This window comes from Boleophthalmus pectinirostris, unplaced genomic scaffold (genome assembly GCF_026225935.1).
Source record: "Boleophthalmus pectinirostris isolate CB_2022bp ecotype Guang Dong unplaced genomic scaffold, ASM2622593v1 HiC_scaffold_3, whole genome shotgun sequence".
Classification (NCBI taxonomy): Eukaryota; Metazoa; Chordata; class Actinopteri; order Gobiiformes; family Gobiidae; genus Boleophthalmus; species Boleophthalmus pectinirostris.
Genome location: NW_026571299.1, coordinates 35,603,300 through 35,629,730, shown reverse-complemented (window position 1 = coordinate 35,629,730; position 26,431 = coordinate 35,603,300). Strand labels below are relative to the sequence as shown.

Sequence of the window (26,431 nt, the reverse complement as noted above, 5' to 3'; positions counted from 1 at the left end):
CTCAGCAGGTTGTACTAAATAATTGCACCAGCAAAGAGGATGCTGCTGTCATTGGCTTAAATATTATTCATGGTTAAATATATATCCTTGTTAGCTGAGGCATGCTGGCAACGGAGATGAAAAGAATTTCTAAGGTCATGATAACACACAATATTAGTGGCGACTTAATTTGGTTTGTTTAATGCATTATACCATGGACCTTATACACAAATGTGCTCTGAAATTGTATTATAGAGTTAATAATCCAATTCTTTAAATTAGTGATGAATGCTCTACAACTGTCCACACACTAACACTGCATAGTATGTCTTATATTTGCTTATTTGTTGTCCTTTTTCTCAATCTGTATTAAAATCACTTTCATTATATGAGTTTAAAGGTGCGTTTACAATTACCATCACATCAAATGAAGGACTTACCCGTTTGTTCAGTAGCAACAGCAATAAAGCTTTTCTGATTCTCATTCAGGAACTAAACCAGTTCTAGATCAGGACCAAATCTAGTCTACATCAGGACTAAACTGGGCTCATCATATGAAAAGTGTGAACGCATACTAATATCTACCAATAGTCCATTATTAGAATGATTATTTGGTGGGCTTCAACAATATATTCTTGATTTCACTGTTTTGAAGAGCACTTTTCATTTTGAACCATAAAAGAGCCTAATTTGTCTAATTTTGTTACAGACTTTTTAAACATGGTACAAGAGAGGGTTGTTTCCTTGGTGAAGAGCTCCTGAAAATCAAATAAGTAAATCCAAAATAAAGTTGTACCTAAACTGTCTTTGAAGTGCCTTTGTGAGTATGTGCTTAGGTTTGTGTGTCACTATGAGCTGCCTCATTATAAAACCAATTAAACTCGACTTACTCTCATTACCGGGCTGTGAGGCTTAAGATGAGATTGAAAACCTGCTCGAGGTCCCAGCGGGCTTTTGTCTGGTCAGCCTTGTTTTAAATGATAAAAAGCAGACTCAATCCCACAGTAAGCATGGGCCATCCCAGAACTCCATCCTCCTTTGGCCCTGGCTTGACCTCCGTGGTACCCAGTGAAAACCACACACTCATTAATCTGCCTCTCTAGATTATTTTGTGGCTTTTAGACAAGGTTTTCACACAGAGAAATGCTCACTATCTCTGGTTTACATTAGTGCTATTTATGAAATGAGTGTGGGAAAATGTACTGTAAAATGGCTTTGCATTTGCATGGGACCGTGGAATGAGATTTGATGTGGAGGAGGCAGGAAGACTGATGTTGAATGGGAGGTTTAGGAAATCTGTCTGGAGTCAAGACAATACAACTGCTGTCTGTGTGAAAATCTACAGTCAATTACAGTCATTGTCAAACTCTGGTACTACTAATGGTGGTACTCAAGCCTCTTTACCTCATACTACAAAATATTTGGCATTTATAACATTATCTGCTTTGTCCTGGTCCATATCAGATACACACAATATATTGTAAATATAAATTTGTTTCTACATATAAGGTATACTTTTAGCCCATTTTTTTGTTTGTTTGTTTTTGGTCCTTTCATGAAAATGTTTGATTGACAGTAACATTGCCTGCACATGATTGACATACATTAATGAACATTCCTATGGAAGAAGCATATAACTTAGTAATATTTAATTTAATACTTAAGCAAAAGTGACAGCCTTTTAAATTTGACGGTTTGACAGTTTTACACCTATAAACACATTGTTTATTGTTGTACTTGTGTCTGCTATAGAGTTATAATGTGACACCCATGGCTTATTATGTGATATTTTGGACATTTTATTATTGCTGTAAACATGATCACAACAGAGCCGCACAGCTGACACCTCTGATGGATAGCTGCATATTACTAGTGAGTAGTGGGAGTATACCAGAACAGTGGCAGTGAAAAAAGGTTGGTCGGAGCAATGAATGAATACATATTCAGTATATTAATTAATAATTACTCAAACATGCAACAATCACACTAAATGCAACATTGAGGGTGTAAATGAGAAGGGAAAAAACTATAACATGATTAAAATCTTTAAAAAGTTGGTTTTGCATAATACATTTGCTTTAGTGTAGTTGATACAAACTGATGTTTAAAGTGAAATCTCTAATGATTTTCATCTTCTGAAGTAAATATAAATCATTTTTGTCTTCTGGCAAAGCTCTCTTTCTGGCTTTAAACATGTCTGCAATTCAATCATACATACTAAAAGCCAATATTTTACGTAGTTTACTTGGCGTAGAAAGCCAGCCTGCTCATTAGCAAACTGTGATGTTTTGTCTCCTAAAGAGGACACTTCTCCTTGTACACACAAACGCACCCACATGTTTCCCTCCCTTTTGGCTGGCAGAGTTGGTGATTGGAGAGGCGCAGCTGCCTGGAAGGTGGAGGCGTGATTGATTGATGAAGTTTGGGTGCCCAGGGGATCCAATCATGTAATCAGTTTGTATTGATTCACTGTCCCCGTTGAGGGAGTGCTGTGAACCTGCCACCACGAGCACACGCTGGCCTGGCATGCATTCAAAACTCCCTCAGTCACATTTGATTTGGTTGTCGAGGTTGGCTAAATACACATAGCCAGCATATTCATACACATTCTTGTTATTCTGCATGGATTTGACTAATTATGTCCATGATTATTATACAGCTTTAATTGCACCACACTGCTAATGATCTAGTCTTCTATAATTCTAAGGTCTTTGGCTTGGCACAGCATAGAAAGTAGGAGTTGATTGTTGTTTTTTGTGGATATATTTAAAGAGTGACTGGTCACAATATATAAGACACAGCTGGCTAAACAATATTACAGTTAACGTCTGCCATAAAGGGTCAACAAAGCAATTACTTTTTAATGTGTCTAAGATTTAATAGTCTGATTTAATTTGGTAGGCAAGGCTGCCCAAGTATACAAGACCAGCATACTCATATACAGCCTTATTATTCTGCAGCGACTTTAGTAATTATGTCTAAGATTATTCAGTTTTAATTGCATCACACTGCTAATGATCCAATCTTCCACAATTCAAGATCCAACCTGGCTCCGCATAGCAAATACATTTTTTTCTACATCATACTTTATTCAGGTTTTCAGCTCATTTCACTTTAATGACAGACGTTTCATGTGTCAGGATACTGTGCTGTCAATGTATGATGCAATCCACATCAATCCAGCCCCAATTGCACGGCAATACTTTTCCACAATTGAGAGTGTGAAATGTCTTTGTTTGTTTTACACTTTAATACCAGATGGATGTCACTATTTCAAATTTTAGTGTCACAATTATTAGGAGAAAAACAACTTTACGGTTTCACAATTATAAACTGTTATTGCCAAACAACAAAAAATAATTGTGATCAAATTTCTGTTATCTAATGCCATTCCTCAAACAGCTTTTTGAAATTGAACATCGTGAATGAAAAAGTTAAGTTGATAAAGTTAATGTGACATAAATAGACAAGAAAGTACTTTAGGTTTACTTTTTTGACAATTGTTTTTTCTACTCATGTTATAGCTCAACTGAATAATAGTTCGTTTAGGTCTTCTTCTGTATGCCTTGGACTGTGAGATGAATTTGGTGTGCATTCCATTATTATATTGTATCTTGCTCAGTTCATTCAGACAATAGACACAATGGCTATGTTTATACACATAGTACTTTGTTCATAATTAAATTTTCTTTGGCAAAATAATTGCATTTCTATTGGATTTGATAATAATGATCATGTATGAGACGTGAAACCTCAAAATGCAGTGTTAAACTTCTCTTTCAATTAAATTTAGCCGTCCTGCCAAAATAATGTTTTCAGATTGCAAAACATATTTTGCAACAGTTTTGCAATCGTAACAACAACCCCAAGTTTATGATGTTGCCAGACTTTGATGATGAACTAGCTATTTCAGTTTATTCAACATTTACACATTTTTGTTGCTATAGCTTGAAGCATCTGCCTACACAAGCAGAAATACAACAAAGACAAACCTTTTTATGTGAGGACTCAATTGAAGATGGAGATAGAATAATCATGGGCATGTGTATTTATCTGATTTTATGGATCCCGAAAGAATGCAGCCTGAAGTCATTGCACTGTCATACACAACTGAATTCACAAGACATTGTTAAAAAAATAAAACAGGTCATGGCTGGAGGGCAGATCTGGGCCATAGCTGTAACTGTCAAATGGACTGAGAAATGACTAACTCCAGATTCATGGTTTTCTGTTATGTGCACAACTTTTGTGGAACAAGTTCAAAAGGAACTTAAGTCGTCAGTAACAAACCAAGTATCAAAGTGTAACTCACTAAAAAGGTATGGGAATGGAAACATCACATCATTGTACATGTACTATATTGTGAACTGTTACTTTGGTCAGATTAATACTATAGCAGACATACAACCTTTTAGTTTAAAAACTATATACAGGTGTCTAATGGTACATTATGTTTTATGTTTTTCTATATAACCTTTCTGATGAAGTCTGCCGCCTGCTTATGTAGATGTGCTATTCTTACTGTGAACAGGGTTGCATGGATCTGCTCATTTCAGGAGAAATGAGAAAGGAGAAAAAACATTTTGTTGAACATTCCAGACAAAGCATTACATTTCAGTGTAGACAAGCAAGTGACAGCCCTTCCACTATGAAAGTGACATCATTATCTACACCGATATATTGTATTTTTCATGTGTTTTTTTCTTTAGCAGTTAATGTGTCTCATATGATTTGATCGTCTCAACAGTTTTATTTTCCATGATAAAGTAATTTAATGTACATCTTTTCTTCACTATTGTATTGAGTGTACTTCTTCTTATGTCTGTGCAGATCCGTGTGGACGGTCTTCAGGAGCAGAGCGTCCTGTATGAGACAGTGACTGTGATGAAGGAGAGCAGCCCTATCCTGCGGGACATGGCTTTCTCATTGGACCGGAGCTCTCTCTATGTCATGTCCAACAATCAGGTGAGGAGAGCTGCTGCCAGGAGACATCAGCCTCCGCCTACACAACTGTTATTTTATCAAACAACACTCATACAAGATATAAGGAGACGTGTGTGGGTTTGCATGTTCTGAAAATGAACTCATTATGTTGCTTGATAATGAATAGGGTTGCATTCACTTCACTTACTGGTTGGGTTCTGGTTATGTTGTTTGGTTGGTTTTGTCCTGTTTTTGTTCCAGATTTCCAGGTGAAATTGTATTAGTCTTACTGGACCCAGTAATTTAAAGTAAGATAACTTGTGCACCATAATGGAAAAATTACTGACCATATTGAAGATTAACAGCAAATGCATTGTCTGGGATCTTACATTTTTAATGGACATACTTGGACTAAACACAATTATTGTTCAGTTGGATATGTGTGAGAGTTAATGCAAACTAATACAAATATCTTCATCCATTATGAACAAACACTACATCTAGTGAGCATTAAAAACATAGCTTGTGAATGGACATAGCTAACCTGCTAGATGAAGCTCCACTGATTCTGACTCCAGTTCAATTTGTATAGAAAAAATGTCTAAATGTCCTATTTCTAGTATGGAACTCGAGTCTAACTTCGCCCCTATAGTTGCCAGCCTCATGTGCTTCATTTGACTGGAGCCGATATACAAGTGACGTTTATTATTGGTTAAATTGGCTTTTTGTGATTCTTAAAATTGATTGTAAGTTTTTCTTTTGCCTGAATGAAAAATATATCTCAAACACAGCTAGCAGCATCCAGCATGGTATTTGTAAAATATTCAGGCCACGCACACGAGGATGGACCACTGTTCTAATTACTTATCCATGCGAATCATCTTACACTGTACGCATCTTTTGTGTGCGACAGACATACTCACTTTGGCTTTGAGTAGAAGCATTAGTGGCTTTTCCAGTTTGACTGCCCCAGCCCCTCTTACCCCCAGTCTGTATGTGCTCCTCTCTTGGCCTGGCATCACACAGAGGCTATGCTATTGCTGCTGCTGTTGTTGTTTTTGTTGGAGCGTATTCTCTGCACTCATTGGAGATAAGAGTGAACACTGGTAATCACTTTCAACTCCCATCAAGTGATTATTTTGGCACAGCTTCATTGCACTGTGAAATAGGATTAGGTTTTATCGTAGCCAAAAAAAAAAAAACACTCCCTATAGCTGCTCTCACTTGTCTTTTTGTCTGCTGGAACGCACCGAGGCAGAGGCACAGGACGGAGAGGCAAAAGGCCACTGGAACAATCGCAGTGGAGTGACTTCTCTCTGAGTGGCTCTTTTGAAAGCTTGGAAAACAGGGTTGAAAACTATAAAAGCAAGAGAGTCCACTAAACATAGCAATATTATCATTATATCAATAGGATAAACTGATGTCTGAAAACCAGGTTACAATGAATATAATATTGTCCATAATTGGGCAGGGCATCTGTGGTTAATCCTCTTGCCTCACTGCACAAAGAGTCAGGTAAACAGGTTGGCAGATGCCTGATGAAAATGCAGAGACAGATGCAACAGAAAGCTAACTACATCACAGACAATCATCAAACTGAATTGGCCCTATGAGATGAATTATGATTTTTTTCTTTTTTTTTTTTAATGGTAGCTTAGATTCCTGAAGGGCTTTAATTGTTCCCCACATGTCTGCCAAGGTTGAATTGGAATTACTAGTGGCATCCATCTATCACACCTATACAAATTGACTATGCTTTCTAATGATTTATACACTGTATGATTTGACTCATAGAAGGTCTTTATATTACGCTATTTTCTAATATAATGTTGTTTTCTCATCAACAACATACAGAACCTGGAGTTGTGTTTTGTTTTGTTCACACATGTTTAACACACAAACACTACAATTTTTGGCTAAGTTCTTTTCTCAAGCAGAAAACACTATTCCACCTTGTGATGTCAAGGGACAGTACAGGAAATGCTCTACTGTGTTTTTAAATACCATACACCTTCACTAGAATCATATGGACTGTTTCAGCCCTGTACTTACCCATCTCTCTTGAACAAAAGGTAAAACGCAGCTGTTAACTTGAAGACTACTGCTTCATGACATCACAAGGCAGAACATAGCGTTTTGATCTTTGGATCTCTAATGCAGGATGACTCAAACATATGTGAATGAAACAAAGCACATTTCCAGATATGTGTTTGATGAGGTAACAGCGTTATAAGCTCACAGGAGTCAGTTTTGCGTAATGTTTAAGGAGTTCTTTTCAAATTGACATTTTGAAACCAATACTAAAGATAGGTACATAAAGGATATAGCAACATACTCTACTATACTATCATAAATAAATATACTCTTATAAATAAATAATGATAACAAATATGATCATAAATAATGATTTTTGTATTGATATATTTTATAAAAATTGTATTAGCCATTCTTGCGGTATATTGTGTATTCTATATAATTGCAGCTATGCCTTATGTGTGATAGACTGGAAGCGACAGGGCATTACTTATTGATGAGGGCTAGTCATTCAAAAAGCACCATTCACCTCTTTCAAGGATACTCTGCCACCTGTATGTGACAACAAATAAGACACATCCAAACTAGTTTCTGGCCCTGGGTTTTTCTCTCAGTATTAGAGGAGCTTTGTAGCCTGGAGCAGCCTTCTCGTCCTCTGTCTCTCTTTCTTTCCCTCCCTTCACTTTTTCCCGTGTGCTGGAGAATTCCCCTGGGAGGAGGTTTCACGTGCAGATTTGCCACATTTCCAGTCGATCCCTTAGATGAGAGATTTTTAGATTCCTGGGAGCTAGACAATACAGGAATGATGTGGAATGAGGAGTGGGGCACAGACAGATTTGGCGGGGATCGACCGACCCTTGTGGAATAACAATGAGTCTCAGTGTCTCCTGCCGAGGGAAACACATGTCTGGTTAGCATGATGATGAAGAAAGCAGAATACAGGGCATCTGTCTGTAATTGAAGTAGGGATGTGTTCTTTTATCAAGTAAATTAGCCCAGGTCCAGTCTTAATTTGGAGCTGGATTAGTCCTGTGTAGCCTTGGTTTAGTCTTGTATCTATTCTTTATTAGCTCTGGTTTAGGTTGTCTGTCTTGGTTTGCCTAAAATGTCCCATGGTATGACATTAAACTTAAATCTCATATATTATGCAACTTTGACTCTTGTTAGCTTCAAGTCATGTTATAATGTTGTTACCTGCTCAAAAACTTGGAGTTGTGTTTTGTTTAATTCACACATGTTTGTGTAGGCTTTCATTATTAATCTGTACATCTCCAAAACTCAAAATGCTCTGTTCTACCTTGTGATGTCATGAAGCAGCAGTTTTCAAGTTAACAGCTACTGTACCTTTTAAATTGTATTCAGTAGAGATTGGCGATTCCAGGGTTGAAATCCTCCAAATGAGTCTAGTGAAAGTGTATGGAGTTTAAAAACACAGTGAAGCACTTTCTTTATTACTGCATGACATCACCAAGGTGGAGTGGAGGTGGAGTGTTTTCTGTCTGAGAGAAGATCTTAGCCTAAATAATGCAGGGTTTGTGTGTTAAACATGCGCGAATTAAACAAAACACATCTCCAGGAATGTTTTTAATGAGGAAACATTATGACATAGATCAGAAAATGATATAATATGAGTCCTTTAATGCTGAGACTGCTAGTAGATCCCCCAGAGTACCTTAAAGTAGTGATCCAGTCCTGGACAATCTTTTTTTTAGTTCTGTTTGGGTTTGGTTTGAACCTTATTTTCTGATTTTTTGAAGCTTTTTTCAACCCTATGTGATTATGTGCATTTATAACAATTTCTTTGACTTTTCTGTTTTTTATATTTGGACATTGGAGACCAGACAAGAAATAATGGAGGAAGCTACAGGGAGACTTGATGAATTGCTGAATTGAAACTCAAACCCAAAATGTCAGGTGGCGTCTGAGATTCTTTGTAGTTGCCACACACTCTCCCAATCATATACCATCTTTGTACATATGTTTGTTTGGAAGCAAATGCTTAATTCACTACAATCTACCCTTTTGGCTTTCAACTTATGCAAACAGCATTCTCGAGCGCCCAAAACACAAAATAAGCTACAATTGTTTGTCTGCTTTTTGAAGACTAGGGCTTTAAACTTAAAGCAGGGTGTGGGGAAACTGCTTCAGGGTATTTCCAGGGCAATCTCTCTGAGTGGCACTCCACAGAATGCAAAATCATCACTCCAAATCCCATCCATCCTCTTCTTTGTTCCTCTCCACCTCTATCTGCCTGCCCTCCTGCTCTTTGTAGGTGGGCACAGTATAGCATGTGTGTAGAGAAGACGCTGCCACACAATGCAATCAAAAATAGATGGGCTGATTTGCGTATTGAAGTATTGTGTATTATTTGAGCTGTGAAAGGGTCCAGTCTCTATTCATCTATATAATACTCTTATAGAGGAGATCTGTTGAAAGGGATAAAATACAATGATGAACCAAGGTAACTTCTTTTCCACTGACCTATAATGATCACAATCTGCTGTCTGGAATGCACCTGATGTTATGTTGGGGGTAGATCTAGTGAATCTGTCTCTATCTATTCAATAGCAACAGAAGCTGTATTAGTAGCCTTGTGTTTTAATTGTGGTATAGCTATCAACTGATGTAAACTTAACATATTTTAATATAGTATTGTGAGCAATGGCATGCACTGGGAGAGAATGGGCTACGAAATTTATAGGAATCAAATCTAACATTGAGCTTTTATTTTGTCGCAATTAGCAAATACAAATTATGAAACACTACAAACAACAAAATGCTGTTTTTAAAATTTTGCTAATCTTTCAGTTTAGGCCTTGGCAAATATGTTCTCAAATACATGGGATTTCTGTCAGTTTGCATTTCATATTTTTATTAACAGAATCTAGCTAAAACATAAACTGTAAATGTAATAGCTATGCAATGTCAGAAAAAAAATGCAAGTAGATTTAGTAATATCCACCCAGATTTATTGTATCCCTGAAGTTACAACACGCGCTGTTTGAGATGGATTCTTGGGTACAGTTGAGCCTCGATCTTTTGTGAAACTGTGGCATAATTCTCCAATGAACAAACATATTTATTTATATAGTTGCAGATCCATGTCTTCAGATTCTGTCTTTTTTTTCTAAATCCTGCTTCAAATAGAACATTCTGCACAAGTCACAAAATGAGCTCTGACTTATTTAATCTTCATGATTTACAGTGCAATTCAGTCTTTAATTAAAATGGAAATAGCCAGTACAGACAAGTGCAATAAAGTCTTCTATTTCCTTTCTTGTCCAGTCGTAAAACTAAGCTGCTGTATATGACCCCAGGATCTGCAGACATGGTACAAATTGTCACATGATTTATTGCAAGTAAAAGGTCTGGAAATTCATAGATATCTGTCAGAATTTCTTATTCCCAAATGAAAAAGCAAACTAGTAAATGAGGCACTTTTGAATAAGCTCATCCCAGATGTTGTGAAATTATTTTAATTCCCAAAAGCTTGTAAAAATGGATGCAATCTTCCTTTACTGCTCTAGCACTGGAAAAAAACAAACTACAACACAACACTCTGCCAGGCTGAGATTTGGACCCTCGGGAGCAGAGGATTTTCATTGGCTGTCTGTGTTTGTTTTAAATAATCTCCTTCTTCTGTAGAAAGTATCTCGGAGGAAAAGACAAACAAAAGCTTGATTAGAAATACTAAATCGTTCGACTGGTCCTGAATGATTTATGAGTGAGCCATGCTACATTGAACATGAAGATGAAAGCTTAATGCAGCGACTAAACCAGCCAAGCACTGGACACTGATATAATTGAACTAAACCTGGATAAGGACTAATCCAGAACTAGGACAGGACCAAAGCAAGTTTAAATCAGGAGATGACACAGTTATAATAATACTAGTATATAGTGCTGTGTTTTGTTTCATTTGTCCATGTTTCACTAATGCTGCATTTAGTTTATGTCTCTAACCAGTGCACAAAATGCATAACCTTCTATGTCACAGCATGTTGTAACTCACAAAACCTGTCCATTCTAAAGTTCTTAACAGGCTACTTGTTTCTAACTTAAAAATGGATTTATGGCCTGGAGTTTTTTGTTTTGTTTTATTTTGTTTTTTTATCTCCAGCATAGGTCAGTATGTTATTTAGTTTTGGTCAATCTGCTGCCTAAAAAAATAAACACAAAGCACAAAGCTTTATATTAACACTTTATTATGAAGACATAGCTGCACGAGACATGACTACACAGCTCTCTTAAAGGTTTGTGGTAAAAAAGGGGCTGTGGGTAAGTTTGTAGTAAATTTAAATGGCATAATTTGGGGAAAATAATCAAAAACGACCTCACATATCGATCCAGAAATATCGGCAGAGCTAATCAGCCATTGGTTGCCCTGGATTCTAAACAATCGTGATATGGGTATCTGCCATGGAAAAACCCATAGCAGTCTCTCCTGGAAATCTCAAAGCTGATGCACAAAGTTCAAAAAAGTGAATGAGTATTGCAGTTCATAGTTGTTTTCTTGATAATATAAACAATGCATTTGCTAAGGTTGCTGATCATTTAGGCCCATGTAAAGTTAAGTCCTACCGACATGTGTCTTGTTTGTATTCGGATTCAGTCCAGGCCCTTCCTGCTCAAGTCTTCTCTGCTTAGCAAATCAACCGTGATGTCCGAGCAGCAGCGAATCTGAAGATCTATAACTTTCCCCTTGTAAAGGTCACTCTGCCTAACGGCCGCACAACCAGCTCTGTTAGTTGAGATAAACGCTGGTCCACCGCAATTCAATGGGTTATTCCAACTGTGTCAGATACAGAGTCCGAGCCCTCCACCCACTGCACTACAAAATCATTTCACTAATGGAATGCGCCGAATGCTCCGAACTGCAGGGAAAAAGGAAAGAAAGTTATTTTCCAGGCAGCAGCTGATAATCCATTTTGCCAACACAGACCTGAGAGAGCGCCCACTTATGCTATCAAGAGCACCGGTAGACACTCCAATCCATAATCCACTCTTCATTTGTGATTGCTTACATCGGGAAATTGCTTGCATCATACGTCCAGCAGCCTGAATAATAAGCACATATAGAATCGTCCAGACTGGGAGGCTGAGGCTTCAATCCTGGTTTTGTATGCAGGGGATGGCGCTGCCCGCTTGACAGCAGCAGCTCTCCAAACGCTAATGGAGAGCTTATGGACCGCCTGACTTTCATATATAACAGTGTTGGCATGAGTACAAGTTGTCTCCAGAATCTGTCTATATTCTGATGAAAAAAAATGAACTAAGATGAAGGCTGTAACACTAAAAATGTCCACATTCAGCTGTCCCTTATCCAGACAATACAGTTTGTTAGCTTGAAGAGTTATAGTGCTTTAATATACTTCTCTAAATTTTGTTCATCATAAGGGTAGATGTATCATGTATTGTATCATATTTTCAATACAAATTATTGTTCTGTCTGTAATAAGAAACCTATTTTATTATAATTTCATAGGATCTAAGGTGGAGCCATGTTGTAGGATTTAAATTAAAACTCATCTTAACTTAAAGATGGTGTTTTACTTAACAAAAGTATAATAATATAGATCAGGTTTAGTCTGAAGTTAAACCTGATCATTTCAACAATGGATTTTACTTCAGTCTTCAAATTTATTTATTTATAAGGGAAGCCCCTTGAGATGTAGAATCTCGTTTGTGAGGGGGTCCTAATGCATTAACAAAAGCAGCATTTACAGAAGAGAAAGAAAAACTAATGAAAACAGAACAAAAGACAGACAAAGACAACATTCACACAGCACACAGACAGCATTCATACTATACAGTCCAGGATCCTAAGGTATACATACATCTCTCTGATTTTATCATCACCACACCTAATATTTGTAAATGAATGAAAAAAAAAGCAACTCTATGTACAACAGAAAGTACATATAAGAAAAATGTATTTTTATCAAAAACAGGAGCAGGATGTTTGTAAGAATCTGAAGACTGATGCCTTAAAATGGTGGATTGATGTAATTGATTGAGTTGAGGAGGGTAAGTTGTTCCATTCATCTAGAGCTTTGAAGTTAAATTCTCTGCGGCCAATTTCTTTTTTTATTATAGGAACATTAAAAAATAATTGTTCAGTGTGACGTAAATGATATGCTGATCTAAATGGAATCAAAAACTCTTTTAAGTAGGGTGGGAACTTTGAGTAATAACATTTAAACACAAGTTGCAGAAAGTGTAACTGTCTTCTGGAAGTAAGAGAGAGCCAGTGAAATGTGAGATTAACCATCGTAACTGAAGATAAGATGAATGTTTTCTAAAGTAACTTCAGAAGTTCAGAAAATGTTAGCTGCCATTGTTCACTTCATCTGAACCCCTCCATAACCATTTTGTCACCGTTCTTATCCAAACATTGACAATTACGCAGAAGTGGTCTTAAAGCCTTCTGCACATTAGCATGATAAGTGTTGTGCAATTAAGTGTGTGTGCAAAGTGCTCCTTATACCAACACCTGTACGCATGCATAATCTAGTGCACATTAAAAAGTTCAGCCTAGCCTTTATTTTCAGAAACTTTTATAATGCAGAATGTTTTCATGTGCTCTAATAACTTGAACAAGTCCTCTACTATTTAATACAGAAAAAAAAGCTTCGTATAATTTAGACAAAACTTTACTATATCTTTATAGGGTATTCTAGCATTAAAAAAAATCATTAAAATGTTTTGAATTGACATTTTCTGAGCATGCGGACAAAGCAGGAATATTGAAACAGGCATGAATCAATCAAAATACAAATCCATACAAATTATTGATCATTGAACAATCTTCTTTTTCTTTGCCTTTCTTTGTCTAAGGTGGCCCAGGTCCCCGTGGAGGCGTGTGAGCAGTATGGGACGTGCTCCGAGTGCTTGAGCTCTGGAGATCCTCACTGCGGCTGGTGTGTCCTCTACAACATGTAAGTCCATACACAATGATTCAGAGATTACAACTTTATCACCATACTTTCCCAACATCTGGCTCAGCCTACTTAAAATAGACATGAGAAAGTGGTCAAATGATTTGTGTTGGTTAATACTTGGCAGGCTTATTGTCCAGCTTCCATTAAGAACAGCTGGTGGGGCATTCAGAAAACCAGGAAGTGGTTGAGGAACAGCATGACCTCAGTAAGCTAGTGCTATTTTGGACAACCCACAATGTGATTTCGATTGTGTGTGAGTAGGCTGAGGGTTAGTAAATTTAATGGAGAGTGAGGGATTAATTTAGTGGTCTCAGCAGGACTACTGGACCCCAATATACCGAGGGAACATTTTACACACGATGCATGAACAAGCTTATCTCTCCTGTCTTAATTATGTGACCCCCAGGTTCGCTTGCATAAAACCCTGGAAACTGAGTAAAGGGGATATAAGAGATTAAACGCCTATGTTTTTGAGCATACTGCTTTGTTGATAGTTGACCCGAGCTGCCGAATTTAGCAGTGTGACTGAATTATAGCTAGCAGTATCTTCACCATGATCTAGGTTATTTAAATCACTGCAACGAAGAAAAAGCACTGTTGTGCTTTAGTTTAAATTACCCCATTAAACACTTCCTTTTCTGAACATCATTAGCCCGTTTACTTAAATAAATGCTTTACACGTATCACTGAGTAGAAAACTCTTGTTGCCTCAAGTAACCCTAGGTGAATCATGATTCTTCAACCCACTGAATTGCCTACTTTCTTTTCTACATCTTGACTACTTTTTTGTCCATTGTCTTCCACAAGATGGACAGTGCTCTGCCTTCTCCGTATGCAGGAGAGTGGTGTTGGTTGTCCAAGCACAGACCGTTATACCAGGCCACTTTACTGAAAATGCCAGTGTCACAGCCACAGAACACTTTGTCCACTGCTTTTCTATCGTAAATGTCAGCAATGATAGGTGAGCCTGGGGCAGTTCAGTTTTTGCATGGTCCTGCTCCTTTCATGCCTTAATCAATATCAAAGAAATGTTTTAATTTATTTTTTCTTATATAGACCAATATTCAAACTGCAGTCATCTCAAGGGCTTTACCAAAAAGGAAGCAAACTGACATTTACCAGTGTGTCCATTATATACTTATATTTTTATAAAGATATGAGGAGTAGTGTCCAGTCACAGTCGCCCAGGAGTGGTCCTTGGCAGGAAAGGTTTGAGGTATCTTCTTGTATCTAAATCCATGGTGGACTAAGATACATTATAACCTTGGCTAAACCTTGGTCAAAGCAAAAATTAAGACAGTCAAATTATCAGGTACTTAATGGGTGAGGGGCTGCTGAGAATAATGCGCAGAGTGGGCTGAGGGTAAGTAAGTAGCAAGTAAACAAGTCAAGAGCAAATTCGAGTGTATAACTCCTCTCTTGGGGCAGTATAAGTTCTAGCTTGTCAGACCTCCAGCTCCTCAGTACCTTCAGATTGAAAATGACTTCTGGATGGTAATCGAAACTTCTTAATTTCTACAATGTTGTCTAGATGACCTTTGAACACTTTTCTACCATAGTGCGCATACAAAGGGTTCTGTAGTTCTTTTCTTATTACTCTCTGTAGACAAAGAAAAGTGGCAGACTTCCATGGTAGTTGATACCCATAAAGATGTATTGATTACTGCTGCTTAAGATTAACATGAAATGCTTTCTGTTTTGGTTTGGTTTGTATTTCAAACCTTATATTTGCCAATCCCAGCACCATTTTACACCATTTTCTACACTGCAGGTTTGGTTAATGCTCTGTAGCAACTATGTAAAATAGGAAGGGGGGTACAATTTGCTTCATCAGACAAAACACACCCATAAAAGAGCCCAAATAAAAGGCGCTGAAAGACTGGCTGGATGAAAGGCGTACTTGAGCTGATGTGCGGTCAGAAGGTGACTGCCTGTACTCCGCTGGCTCTGAGCAGGCAACAGCTGTCAGCGCTTCCCCATTTTGCTTTTATATTGTGTTGTAATTACAGCCGCGGCTCGCAGCTCTTTGAGTCCTCTCTGGAGGTGCCACCCCCTCAGTACTCTTCAACAGTGTATTAGCTCCGAGCTGCACACTATTTGGTAGACAAGAGGAAAACAAAATACTGTCTGGATTTTCAAGGCATAACAATTGCTTTGAGATTCATATTCATTTTTGAGCGTTTCTTTTAAACTACTGATACAAACTGATATTACTCAAGCTTATTGTAGCAAAAATATTTATTAGAATATAGACTTGTGTTTGCATTGTGTTGTTTTATCCTACTACATTACAAGAGAATACTGTACTGTTTTATTAAGTAAAAAGTACTATAGTCATAGCATACTATTTATATTGCCACTATGTCCGTTGCTGTACATTCTGGTATCGACCACTATATTACTGTGTTACTAAAATAGAGAAATTACATAAAAATAATTAAAAAGTTTCCATATTTAAAGATGTATTGTGTAACTTTTCTGCTGAGGGTCTGCTAAATGGAGATGTTTTTTCTTTGCCTGTAGTAGCTCTCTGGAATATTAAGGGTGTTGTAATAGCTCAGAAACACCTCTAAAACATACATTCTTACTGTGAAAGGGGTCACCTTTTCACAGAGTTAACCTGTAACTTGGTCTGGTGGCATCTCCTGCTTGTCTCTGTAGATAAATATCAACTTTAATGCCATACTATGGAACATTCCAAGCAAAGAATAAAATTTCCTTGGATATAAGCAGGTGGCGGTTAATACATCAGAAAGGTTACACACTGCACCTTTTAATTATAGCTCACTGGGACTAACAGACACAGTATCTTCTCTTACATGGCTTATGCTGTATTAGTTTGAATTTCAACATAACATCCATAAAAAGTTCAGATTCCCACCCCCTCATATCCCTAGAAGTACTTTAATTCGCACATCACCCAGACAAGATTATGGTAAGGTCACAGTAAAAAGCCAACTCATTCAGCTCTCTACAAGTAATTTCCTTTTGGGATGTAGGAGTGCAGATTATTCCTCGGTGGCACTCAGTGTAATTGGCTCTGCAGAAAAGAACAGTAAAATGTTAAATGAATAATCGGGCCTGGCATCAAAGATTGAGAGTGAGACATGGGAGAAACATGAGCTGAGTGATAAAGACCCCGCTAAGTTTTATTAGAGAGCAGGAAGTACATAGATTCTGTTTCACTTTGTAGCTCATTTTAATTGTGTTCTGTAAAAGCAGATGACCATTTTATATTGTGAGGTTTATGCTTGGATTTTGTAACGTAATCTTTATAAACTTCCTATGAATAATAGATACTGTTGAACATCTGATTACGGATTACTTGCATGTGACTGGAGCGAAACTAAAAGAAAAACATTCACTTTATGGTACATTCTGCAAAACCAAATCTGAGAGTTACATTAAGAAACACTTCATAACACACTAGGGTTGTGCAACTATATTGAAATATCTATATATCGGATGATTTAATGTGATGATACAGTATTGGTATCGTGGGCTGCTGTATCGATATATTGCCAAGAGTATCTTTTGGTAAATTTGACTAAATTATTTTGACACAGCACTACCGTTTTGTTGCTTGTTCAGAGGAAGGAAAAGCCATTTATGCGACACATTTGACATTTTCACAGTTTTAATTTTGATTAAAATGTTTGTGTTTCATATGAACTTTGCAAGTGTTTTAACAAAGACTTTTAGTATCATAGCCATAATTGATATATATCATATCAAATCGAAAGCTCACTGTATCGAGATATGTATCATATTGTGGCCTATGTATCAAGGTATGTGTCGTATCGGCAACTTCTTAATGAAACCCAGCCCAATAACACACACATAACACTTTTACGCAACAATGGACAATAGATGTTAACTGCTGTGTCATTACTGGGGAACACTTCTAACATAATACTTTCAGAACAATTTGTTCGTACAACAATGTGTACTATGTAACTTTGGGGGTCTGCCACCTGCCTGTCTCGATTGAAATGTTATGGCTTTGTCCAGAATGATCCACAGTATGGCATTTATAGTTTGAAACTACGTGAAAATCCTGGATTCTTACTGTGAGAGACTTGATATTGTGAAAAATTCCAAGTGCAGCAAAAACATCTCCATGGAGACGAGCAGGTGGCAGACCCTTGACCTGTAACATGACATTACATGCATACTTGTAAATTTGCATGCTTAAATCTGCATTTGTTTATTCTTATGCTAAACAAGCATTCACTGTGTTCTGACAACACTACTCCAAACTCCAAATGAAACTGATAACCCTTTGATAGAAAACATATCACATATATAGGAGCATCCAGTCTCCAACTTCGCACTGACAAACAAACAAACCAAATGTTCTTCCAGGGCCATTTTCTGGGGTCATTTTTCTTCTCAATGGCTGTAACCGTGCTTGGGGTCTTTTCCCACAGGTGCTCGAGGAGGGATCGCTGTCCGAGGTCTGATGAGATGTACCGCTTCGCCACCGACATTGACCGCTGTGTGAAGGTCATCTCTCATCCCGACAGCATTGCGGTATCAGCACACAGCGTTCCAGTGAGTCCACTTTTACTATTGCACCAATCACTGACCTGTCACAAGTTTACGAGAATATACAGCGAGTAGCGCAGAGGAGAAACATGTGGAGAATGTACAGATAAGAGATTAGGGATGACGCATGCTATGGTGACTGTCATTGGTGAAGTTAGATATTATCAGAAAATACAGTTAGTGGAGAATAATGGGCCTATAAATAATTTTTGATTACTGTTTGAACATCATGGTATTTCATATTTAAATGTGCACTGCATAAATTGCGTGGTGGAGCATTCCCCACCTTATTGTCCCCACTTTTGGGAATAGTAGGTGATGGATCCTCTACCAGAGAAGTTACAGTCCTTTTAATGTACTATATGAAAGGATGAAATGTCAGCACCAAATTGAAGAGTGAAGGCAAGATACTGTACATCTGAGTTACATCTTAGTGATTGAAAATACATCACAAATTATATAAAATAATGCACATTTAATTTTGCTGGTTGTCGTGTATGAAATGTCTTTTTATTTCTTGAAGCTCCTGCTGGAGGTGAACAATGTGCCTGACCTTTCTGCTGGGATCACATGCTCCTTCGGACAGCAGGCGCAGGTGGAGGGACACGTGAATGGGAACAGGGTCATGTGTCTGTCTCCTGCAGGGAAAGAGGCTCCGCACATACCTGAGGGACAAGGTGAGGTCACTGACACACAGGTGCTCTTAGATGCCCATAGACCCCAACTGTGCTTAGATGAAAAATTAAACAGATGACTGTTGCAATTACAAATAACAATGTAAAATTACATATCAGATCTTGAATGGTGAAACGTCCTCAAAATGTCACCTATCAAGAGGAAGCTGAAACCTGTGAATATGATACATCAGCTCAATAGATTAAAAAAAAAAAAAATATATATATATATATATATATATATATATATATATATATATATATATATATATTTATTTATTTTATGTTTAATTATATATTTTTTTGTATTTAGTTATGATTCCTATCAATTCAACATTTAATATTAGGGATATGTTTTAGGAACATTTGCCGCACTATCTGCAAAATAATCTTCAATCATTGCAGAAGCAGCCTTGACTTTCACATGGACCCTTTATTCAGCAACTATTTGCATAGTCAATTATTGTTCCATTAAATACAGCCCAAGGTTTTTGTGAAGATTTTGATTCTAAAAATGAAAAAAGAAAAAGAAATTACTTCACTTATTTTGTTTAATGAAACTAAAAGTTCATTGGTGACTTAAGGCAGTGCTTGTGGAAATGTGTCTATGTTTTAGCAAGTAAACAAATGTAGCTTTCATTTGGGATTGACCACTCTGCATTTCTGTTTAGTCCCAAAAGGTACTGCTGGGCTGTTTAATTTTCTCTGCACATTTACAGTAATCCCTCATTTGAAGTTTCTGACTGAAGGTTTTTCACACCAACTGCAATATGCCCTTGCAGAAGCGCAGACGCCAGGTGGCTCTTTAGAGGAGCCAGATAAAAGTATTAAACTGTTTTGCATATTGACCTCTTCCCACCACTTATTGTCGTCTTTCTCTCACCACTCCGTCTCTCCCTCTCCCCCTCCCTCCCTGTCTCTCGCTCCTTCTCGCTTCCTCCCTCCCTCTCATTCTCTGTGCCTCCCTTTCTCCCTCCCCCTCTCTCTCTCCCTTACTCACTCCCTCTCTCTCTTTCCTTCCCTCGCTCCCTCTTTCCCTCCCTTTCTTATCCCTTTCACCTCCCTCACCCTCTCCGTTTCTTCTTTCCTCCTCCCTCTCCCTTTCTCTTTCAGACTGGGCTGGTATAGAGCTGCGACTAAACTCAAAAGAGACAGGACAAATGGTGGGCAGCACTGAGGTGAAGTTTTACAACTGCAGCACCCACAGAACGTGAGTTCAATAAATATTAAATCACAATACTTCTTTTATACTTCTTTTTTTATAATTCAAATATGTATAAGGCTTTTTTACATATTGGACAAAGACTAGACAAAGCAAAAAATAATAAAAACTAACAAGAACGAAAACAGTGAGATGTAACATTAAAAGAAATAAATACAAACAAATAAACAAAAACTATTCCAATATTCAGTCACTGCTTTATCCTTTACTCTGCTTTATTACTCATTGTTATACTTCTTAATCTATTTTCTTCTATTTTCTATTAAGTATATATATATATATATATATATATATATATATATATATATATATATATAATATATATATATATATATATATATATAATATATATATATATATATATTAAGAAGTATAACAATGAGTAATAAAGCAGAGTAAAGGATAAAGCAGTGACTGAATATTGGAATAGTATATATATATATATATATATATATATATATATATATATATATATATATAAAACACTAGCATTGAAGCAAAACCTCAACATAAAATATGGACAAAAGCAGTATTACTATTCCATTGTTACTACTTCTTTGCTAACAAAATCTTTGCACCAACTGCAACAGCAGGCAGCCCCTCCCTCCAAGGTTTGATCTGTTCAATAGATGCGGGGGCACAACCTAATTTAGGACAATGATGTACTGCTGTTCACTAGCCCACTTAAGGGGAGGCTGTTAGATAACCTCTAAGTTCAATTTACTTGTCAGCTTCTATTTCATTCAGGATGATGCATTCACTGGGGCTCGTTTGTTTGGGGATTTGTTTTAAGTGGCACTTTACGAGTTTGTCTAAGAGATTTAAATGCATTTCAAGTGTGATGTTTTAATTGTCGGCCAATTTTTTGACATTGACTGTACAAACTTTTTGCACTGCCAGTACTAATATGACATGAGTACATGTTTGAAATGCAATAGACAATACACACAAAAGCTCCTACCAACTTTGTACTATTTTAAAAACTAGAGGCAACTAATGTATTACTATGTAAACACTGAACATGAACAACTGAGCTAATACATTTTAAATGATCACGCTATCATCAAGTGAAATTGTTCTATTCTTCAAGTTTTTACTCCCATTTTCCTGCCATTTCATGTCATTTTTAAATAGTAAATTGTCAGTTGGTCTGCTTTGTTATGTATGCTCTGAATAATAGTTGACTTCTGAACAATTACAGGAGCTCTAGTACTATATATCTGTGTCATTGTTATGACTGGATACACTGTAGTGTAGATGACAATTAGAGTCACACTCCACTTGTGATTTTTCTCCCTGAGCAGCCCCTGTGGGAGCTCATCTGACATTTAAGATTTTGGCTCTGCGCACACTTTCACAGTAAATGAAATGCACCTCATTGAAATGCTCATCTGCTGCAGTAATTTAAGCCTCTGTCTGGGAAGGAAAGCTTTGACTTTGAACCATTATGTTCACGTCAATTGTATTTACTATAGTGGTAAACAATGGCATGAGCATCCCTATCTGAATATCAAGTACTAACGGCTACAGAGGTGGATCCTGGTGGGAGGAATGCCAATTAGGTGTATTTGGCTAAGTGAACACTTTTATAGTCATACGATGTGTATTTATCTCACACAAGGTTTTCTTCTTAATTACCATCACCATCAATCAAAATGTGAAAAATATTGTAATATTCAAACAAAGGTAGTTTTTTTTATTTATGTTTATTTTATGGCTAATTGCCTACACACTACATTTCTCTTGATTTGAAAATAGCTCAATTTTAAGACAATAATTAAAGGATTTTGTGAGTCTCTATCTTTATCATGTGAGTTTCAATAATAGAGTGCTTAGAGATTTATGATCTTTGGAACAGAGCGTATTCTCTCTAGACTGTTAGCTCCTCTATTTGAATGTGAAAACAAATCAAATTAAACCTGTAAAATACTTACACTTGCGTTTTACAATATCAGCATCACCTTTTAAATACCCTTTGTCCAGGGAGATTCACTCAACACTTAACTAACCTTTAATTGTGTTAACGGTCATGCTGCAAGTTCACTGTGGGAGGAGATGCATGATTAATGGTGCATGCTAAAGCTGGACTCAGAAAATTAGCCCACATGCCATCCATTGAAAAAGTGCTCCGAGTGAATGCCCAGATATGGCCATATTAAGCTATTAGGCAGAAACAGTTGGAAGCTCATCTCATCAGCCTAAGACCGGTACACGCTTCCATTAGTTGCCAGGTGACCCAGTGAACTCCTGTGAATATTTCAGACCAAAAAAATACCCCAATCATCAACCCCCTCTTTTGCAGAACCACCCCAACATCACATCACCACCATAATTAATTATCCAGCAAGTGTAGCGCCCTGCCAGTCCACTTCTATTAATACCCCACCTCTGAAATTTTCCTGTTTAACACACACATTCACACATCCACACACTTTATGTCCACACTGGCCCTGGGCTGCTAATTAATATCAAAATTTAATGGCTCTGTGCTACATTTATTGGCATTTGTAGTCCGCTATGAGCTGCAGTGTTCTGCTCTATGCTTTCCTTTAGTTTATTGCCTGGTTTATTAAAAAAAAAAAAAAAAGAAGCTTGTTACATTTCTGGCTTCATAACTTTCAATTATACAATATTCATCTTCAGGGGATTTATATGTGTGTGTAATAAGCAACTTTTCACTGCCAAAACTTAAAATAACTTCAGCAAATTATGTATGAAATGACAAAATCTCAAAAGTAACCCCAGCAACCCACATGTTGAATATTGTACCGTTCTCCTGCTCTCACTTATAATAATAATAATATTCTATTATTATTTGACAAAACATCTGTTTTACAGTGAAAGCAATGCAATGTACTTTTACCAACACTTGTGTAATATTGTTTCTTTTTTTTTTCTACTGTAAAACATTACCTAAAAATTACAATGCACATTCTAGCTCTTCAGATTGAACCTCTGTATTCAACCCCCTTGCTCATGTGGTTTCTAAAACATAAATTATTTATATCACATCTTCTCTTTGTAACCTTAATATTGTAAGAACATAGTCCTTTGAGATTATAACAAGTTGCCACTTATAAGAATAGTATGAATAGTATACAATATTATATTTCCAGTGTTTAAGACAAGGGTGGATGTCGTTTATCTACTACATTCACCAGCTAGATTTTGACATACATTTTTCGTATTTTAGGTGCAATCGTTAATTATGAACCAGATGACTAAAATTGCTTACCACACTGTGACTGTCAGCAACTGGAAGTAAAAGATATGAATTAAAGTCATCAAATAGTGTATTGAGTTGCATATTGATTTACAGTAACATACAGATGCCCTCCATTTCTCAAGACATGCCACCAGCACAAAGGCACTGGTTTGTGTCTTCTGAAACTGAACTGAAAATACCGTCTTTTGAAACTTTTGAACAATTCCCTGCTACAGCAAGAATAAACCTAACCAACATCCTCAAGGTCACGTATTGTTATATCTGTTATGCTATTCATTCAGCCAGCATAGAAACGGTTCTCATTGGGTGTTTGAAAGAACATAATAACGGCGGCCCAAAGCTATAATTCCTTATCAGTGTTTGTATTTGAATAGTCCTCGAGGAAAGATGTTGATAATGCCCAAAAGTGAGAACAGATTACACTGAGCGGTGAGTTTTACAAAGAAACACATAGTAATTGCATGATTTATTCTCCCTCTTTTTGCAGGTGTCTGTCTTGTGTAAGCAGCACTTTCCGATGCCACTGGTGTAAATATCGCAACCTGTGCACCCACGACCCCAGCAGCTGCTCCTTTCAAGAGGGCAGGGTCAACGCTACAGAGGTACGCACACAAAAGCACTTAGCCTGAAAACATATACTACAAAGAGCTGTCTGGTACAGAGCTAGAGCAGTACTTACAGCTACAACATGTCCCCAAGTGTCCCATTTCATATAAGTACATTGCATTTGAAACTTTCACATCATAGGGAAAACTTTCAGACTTGATTTTTTACTTAACAGATTTTTTTAACAGATGCAATACCAATTTTGATACAACTGTGATACAACTGTGATACAACTGTGATAATGGCATGCAATCATCAAACCAATAATAGTAGTTTCTCTACCACATGGTCTCATATTGATGTTGAAATAATACAGGGCATTCTAAAACTATTCAGGAAAGTCTTAATTTTGTCTTATTTTTCTCCAATAGTGTTGTTCAGTTTTGTATATGTTAGTTTAAGTATCAATATTATTGTAGCATCATGAGCAAGCCAGATTGACCACAAGTAAACTGGCATTGCCCTGAGGATTATTCTGGAGCAGCACAAACATACTCACAGTTAATATGATTTTAATCCCTGTCCTGTTTATTACTTAATATTTATGTAACACACTTAAGCTTTATAATGGGTTGGTCTTTCATTTTCATCTCACAATTATCATTTTGTGTATGTAATAGTGGAGATTTTATCACCTGCTTATGTTCCACAGTATGGTGTTAAATCTCCATATGATGGACTATAGACCGTATATATGAATGGACATAACTAACATGGTAGCCACCGCGTTCCAAATAGGAAGTGCGCCAGGAGGCTTTTCCGGCTCCTACTGACCATGGCGCCAGTTGACTTACAGTGGGTTCTTGTCGCCCCTCTTTGTAAACGCTGCTGTGAGCCTCATCATTTTGGTCTTAAAATGTTCATATTAACCTGCGCTACATGATCCTGATTTTTCATTTTGCTATTTAGTCTCTAAATCAAAATATGAACATAAATAATGGACCAATCAGAAGCCTTCATTCCCCAACGTCGCTCCTGCTAGTGTTAGCAACAGGTTTGACTGACAGCTAGTGTGTTTCATTCCTACGTAAGCCCCCTTCTCGCTTTCCTTTCACCGTCGGCAGGGTCACCCCGTTTTGACAGGTTTGAATGACGTTTACATTTATCCAATGACAGCACGACTTTTCCGGGCTTTTAACAAGTGGATCAAGGCATTTAATAAAATTGTCAATGGACTCCTGCCATTTTGTTTGTAGATTTAACTGTGTTGGCTGATAGTTCATCAAGGAGTGCATCTAACAACTTTAATTTGTTAGACAACTTTTTTTCAGATTGTTGTACTTTTTAATTTGTTCTATTAGTCTTAAAATATAGCGATATAGGTTCATTTATAGTTAATCGTGGCTTGTTTGGCATTTAATTGTGCCAATAGACCTTCGAAGACCCCCGGTGCCTAGTTTTTCTGGAAAGTAAAATAAATAAAATAAACTGATGTTAATTGATTTATTAGTTAAATAACTTCAATCATGATTGGCTCTTGTGATTGCTATGATACTTACGGTCGGATTTCCAAATATGGAGTCTGGTTCCAAATTTGCTCCTGTAACCAATAGCATCAGGAGCTTCATTATGGCTATGGGTGACGTCACACTCGCTTAGTCCACTTCTTTTATACAGTCTATGGTACAGACGTGATCCCTCTCACTGTAAGAATGCATGTTCTCCAGTGTAATAGTGACAACAGTTTTAATGACATACCATGGAACACTTCAAGCATTACAAGCAGATGACTCCTGCACTAAAGTTACATAGTGCATCTTCATGCCAGCATTAATAATATTTCATCTCAAATCTCAAGATTCATCAGCTATCATGACATGTTTTCTCTCCCAGGACTGTCCCCAGCTCCTTAACTCTGACAGATCCTGATCCCGGCAGGAGAGGTGCGACCCATCACCCTGAAGGCGCGTAACCTGCCCCAGCCCCAGTCGGGTCAGAGGGGGTACGAGTGTGTGGTGCATGTGCAGGGGACCAGTCACAGAGTCACTGCCCTGCGCTTCAACAGCACCAGCGTACAGTGCCAGAACAGCTCGGTATGACCCCACATTCCACAAGAGACACTCACCACTGTCAGATGAGCTTGACATATACACAGGGCTGAGCAGGGTGGGAAATGGAGCGTGGGTAAGAAAGATGAGATAAGAAAGAAGAAAATGGAGAATCAAATTGTGAAATTATGAAATTGTGAAGTTGTGAAATGAAAATTAAAGAAGCATAATGTAGAATAATTGATTGAAAATCCATTCGTGTTGCCTGAGAGATAAAAACTAAAAGAAAA

At 37.3% G+C, this 26,431-nt stretch overlaps 1 protein-coding gene across 1 annotated transcript in view; it reads left to right on the top strand.

Annotated features, from left to right (window-relative positions):
• LOC110154608 (plexin-A2-like) overlaps nt 1–26,431 on the top strand; it is an 84,993-nt gene that overhangs the window by 25,368 nt on the left and 33,194 nt on the right. The window contains 8 exon segments of the mRNA XM_055160738.1: nt 4,810–4,944; nt 13,774–13,874; nt 18,308–18,431; nt 18,949–19,102; nt 20,213–20,309; nt 24,035–24,149; nt 25,987–26,011; nt 26,014–26,186. Of these exon segments, the coding sequence (XP_055016713.1) occupies nt 4,810–4,944; nt 13,774–13,874; nt 18,308–18,431; nt 18,949–19,102; nt 20,213–20,309; nt 24,035–24,149; nt 25,987–26,011; nt 26,014–26,186 (924 nt within the window).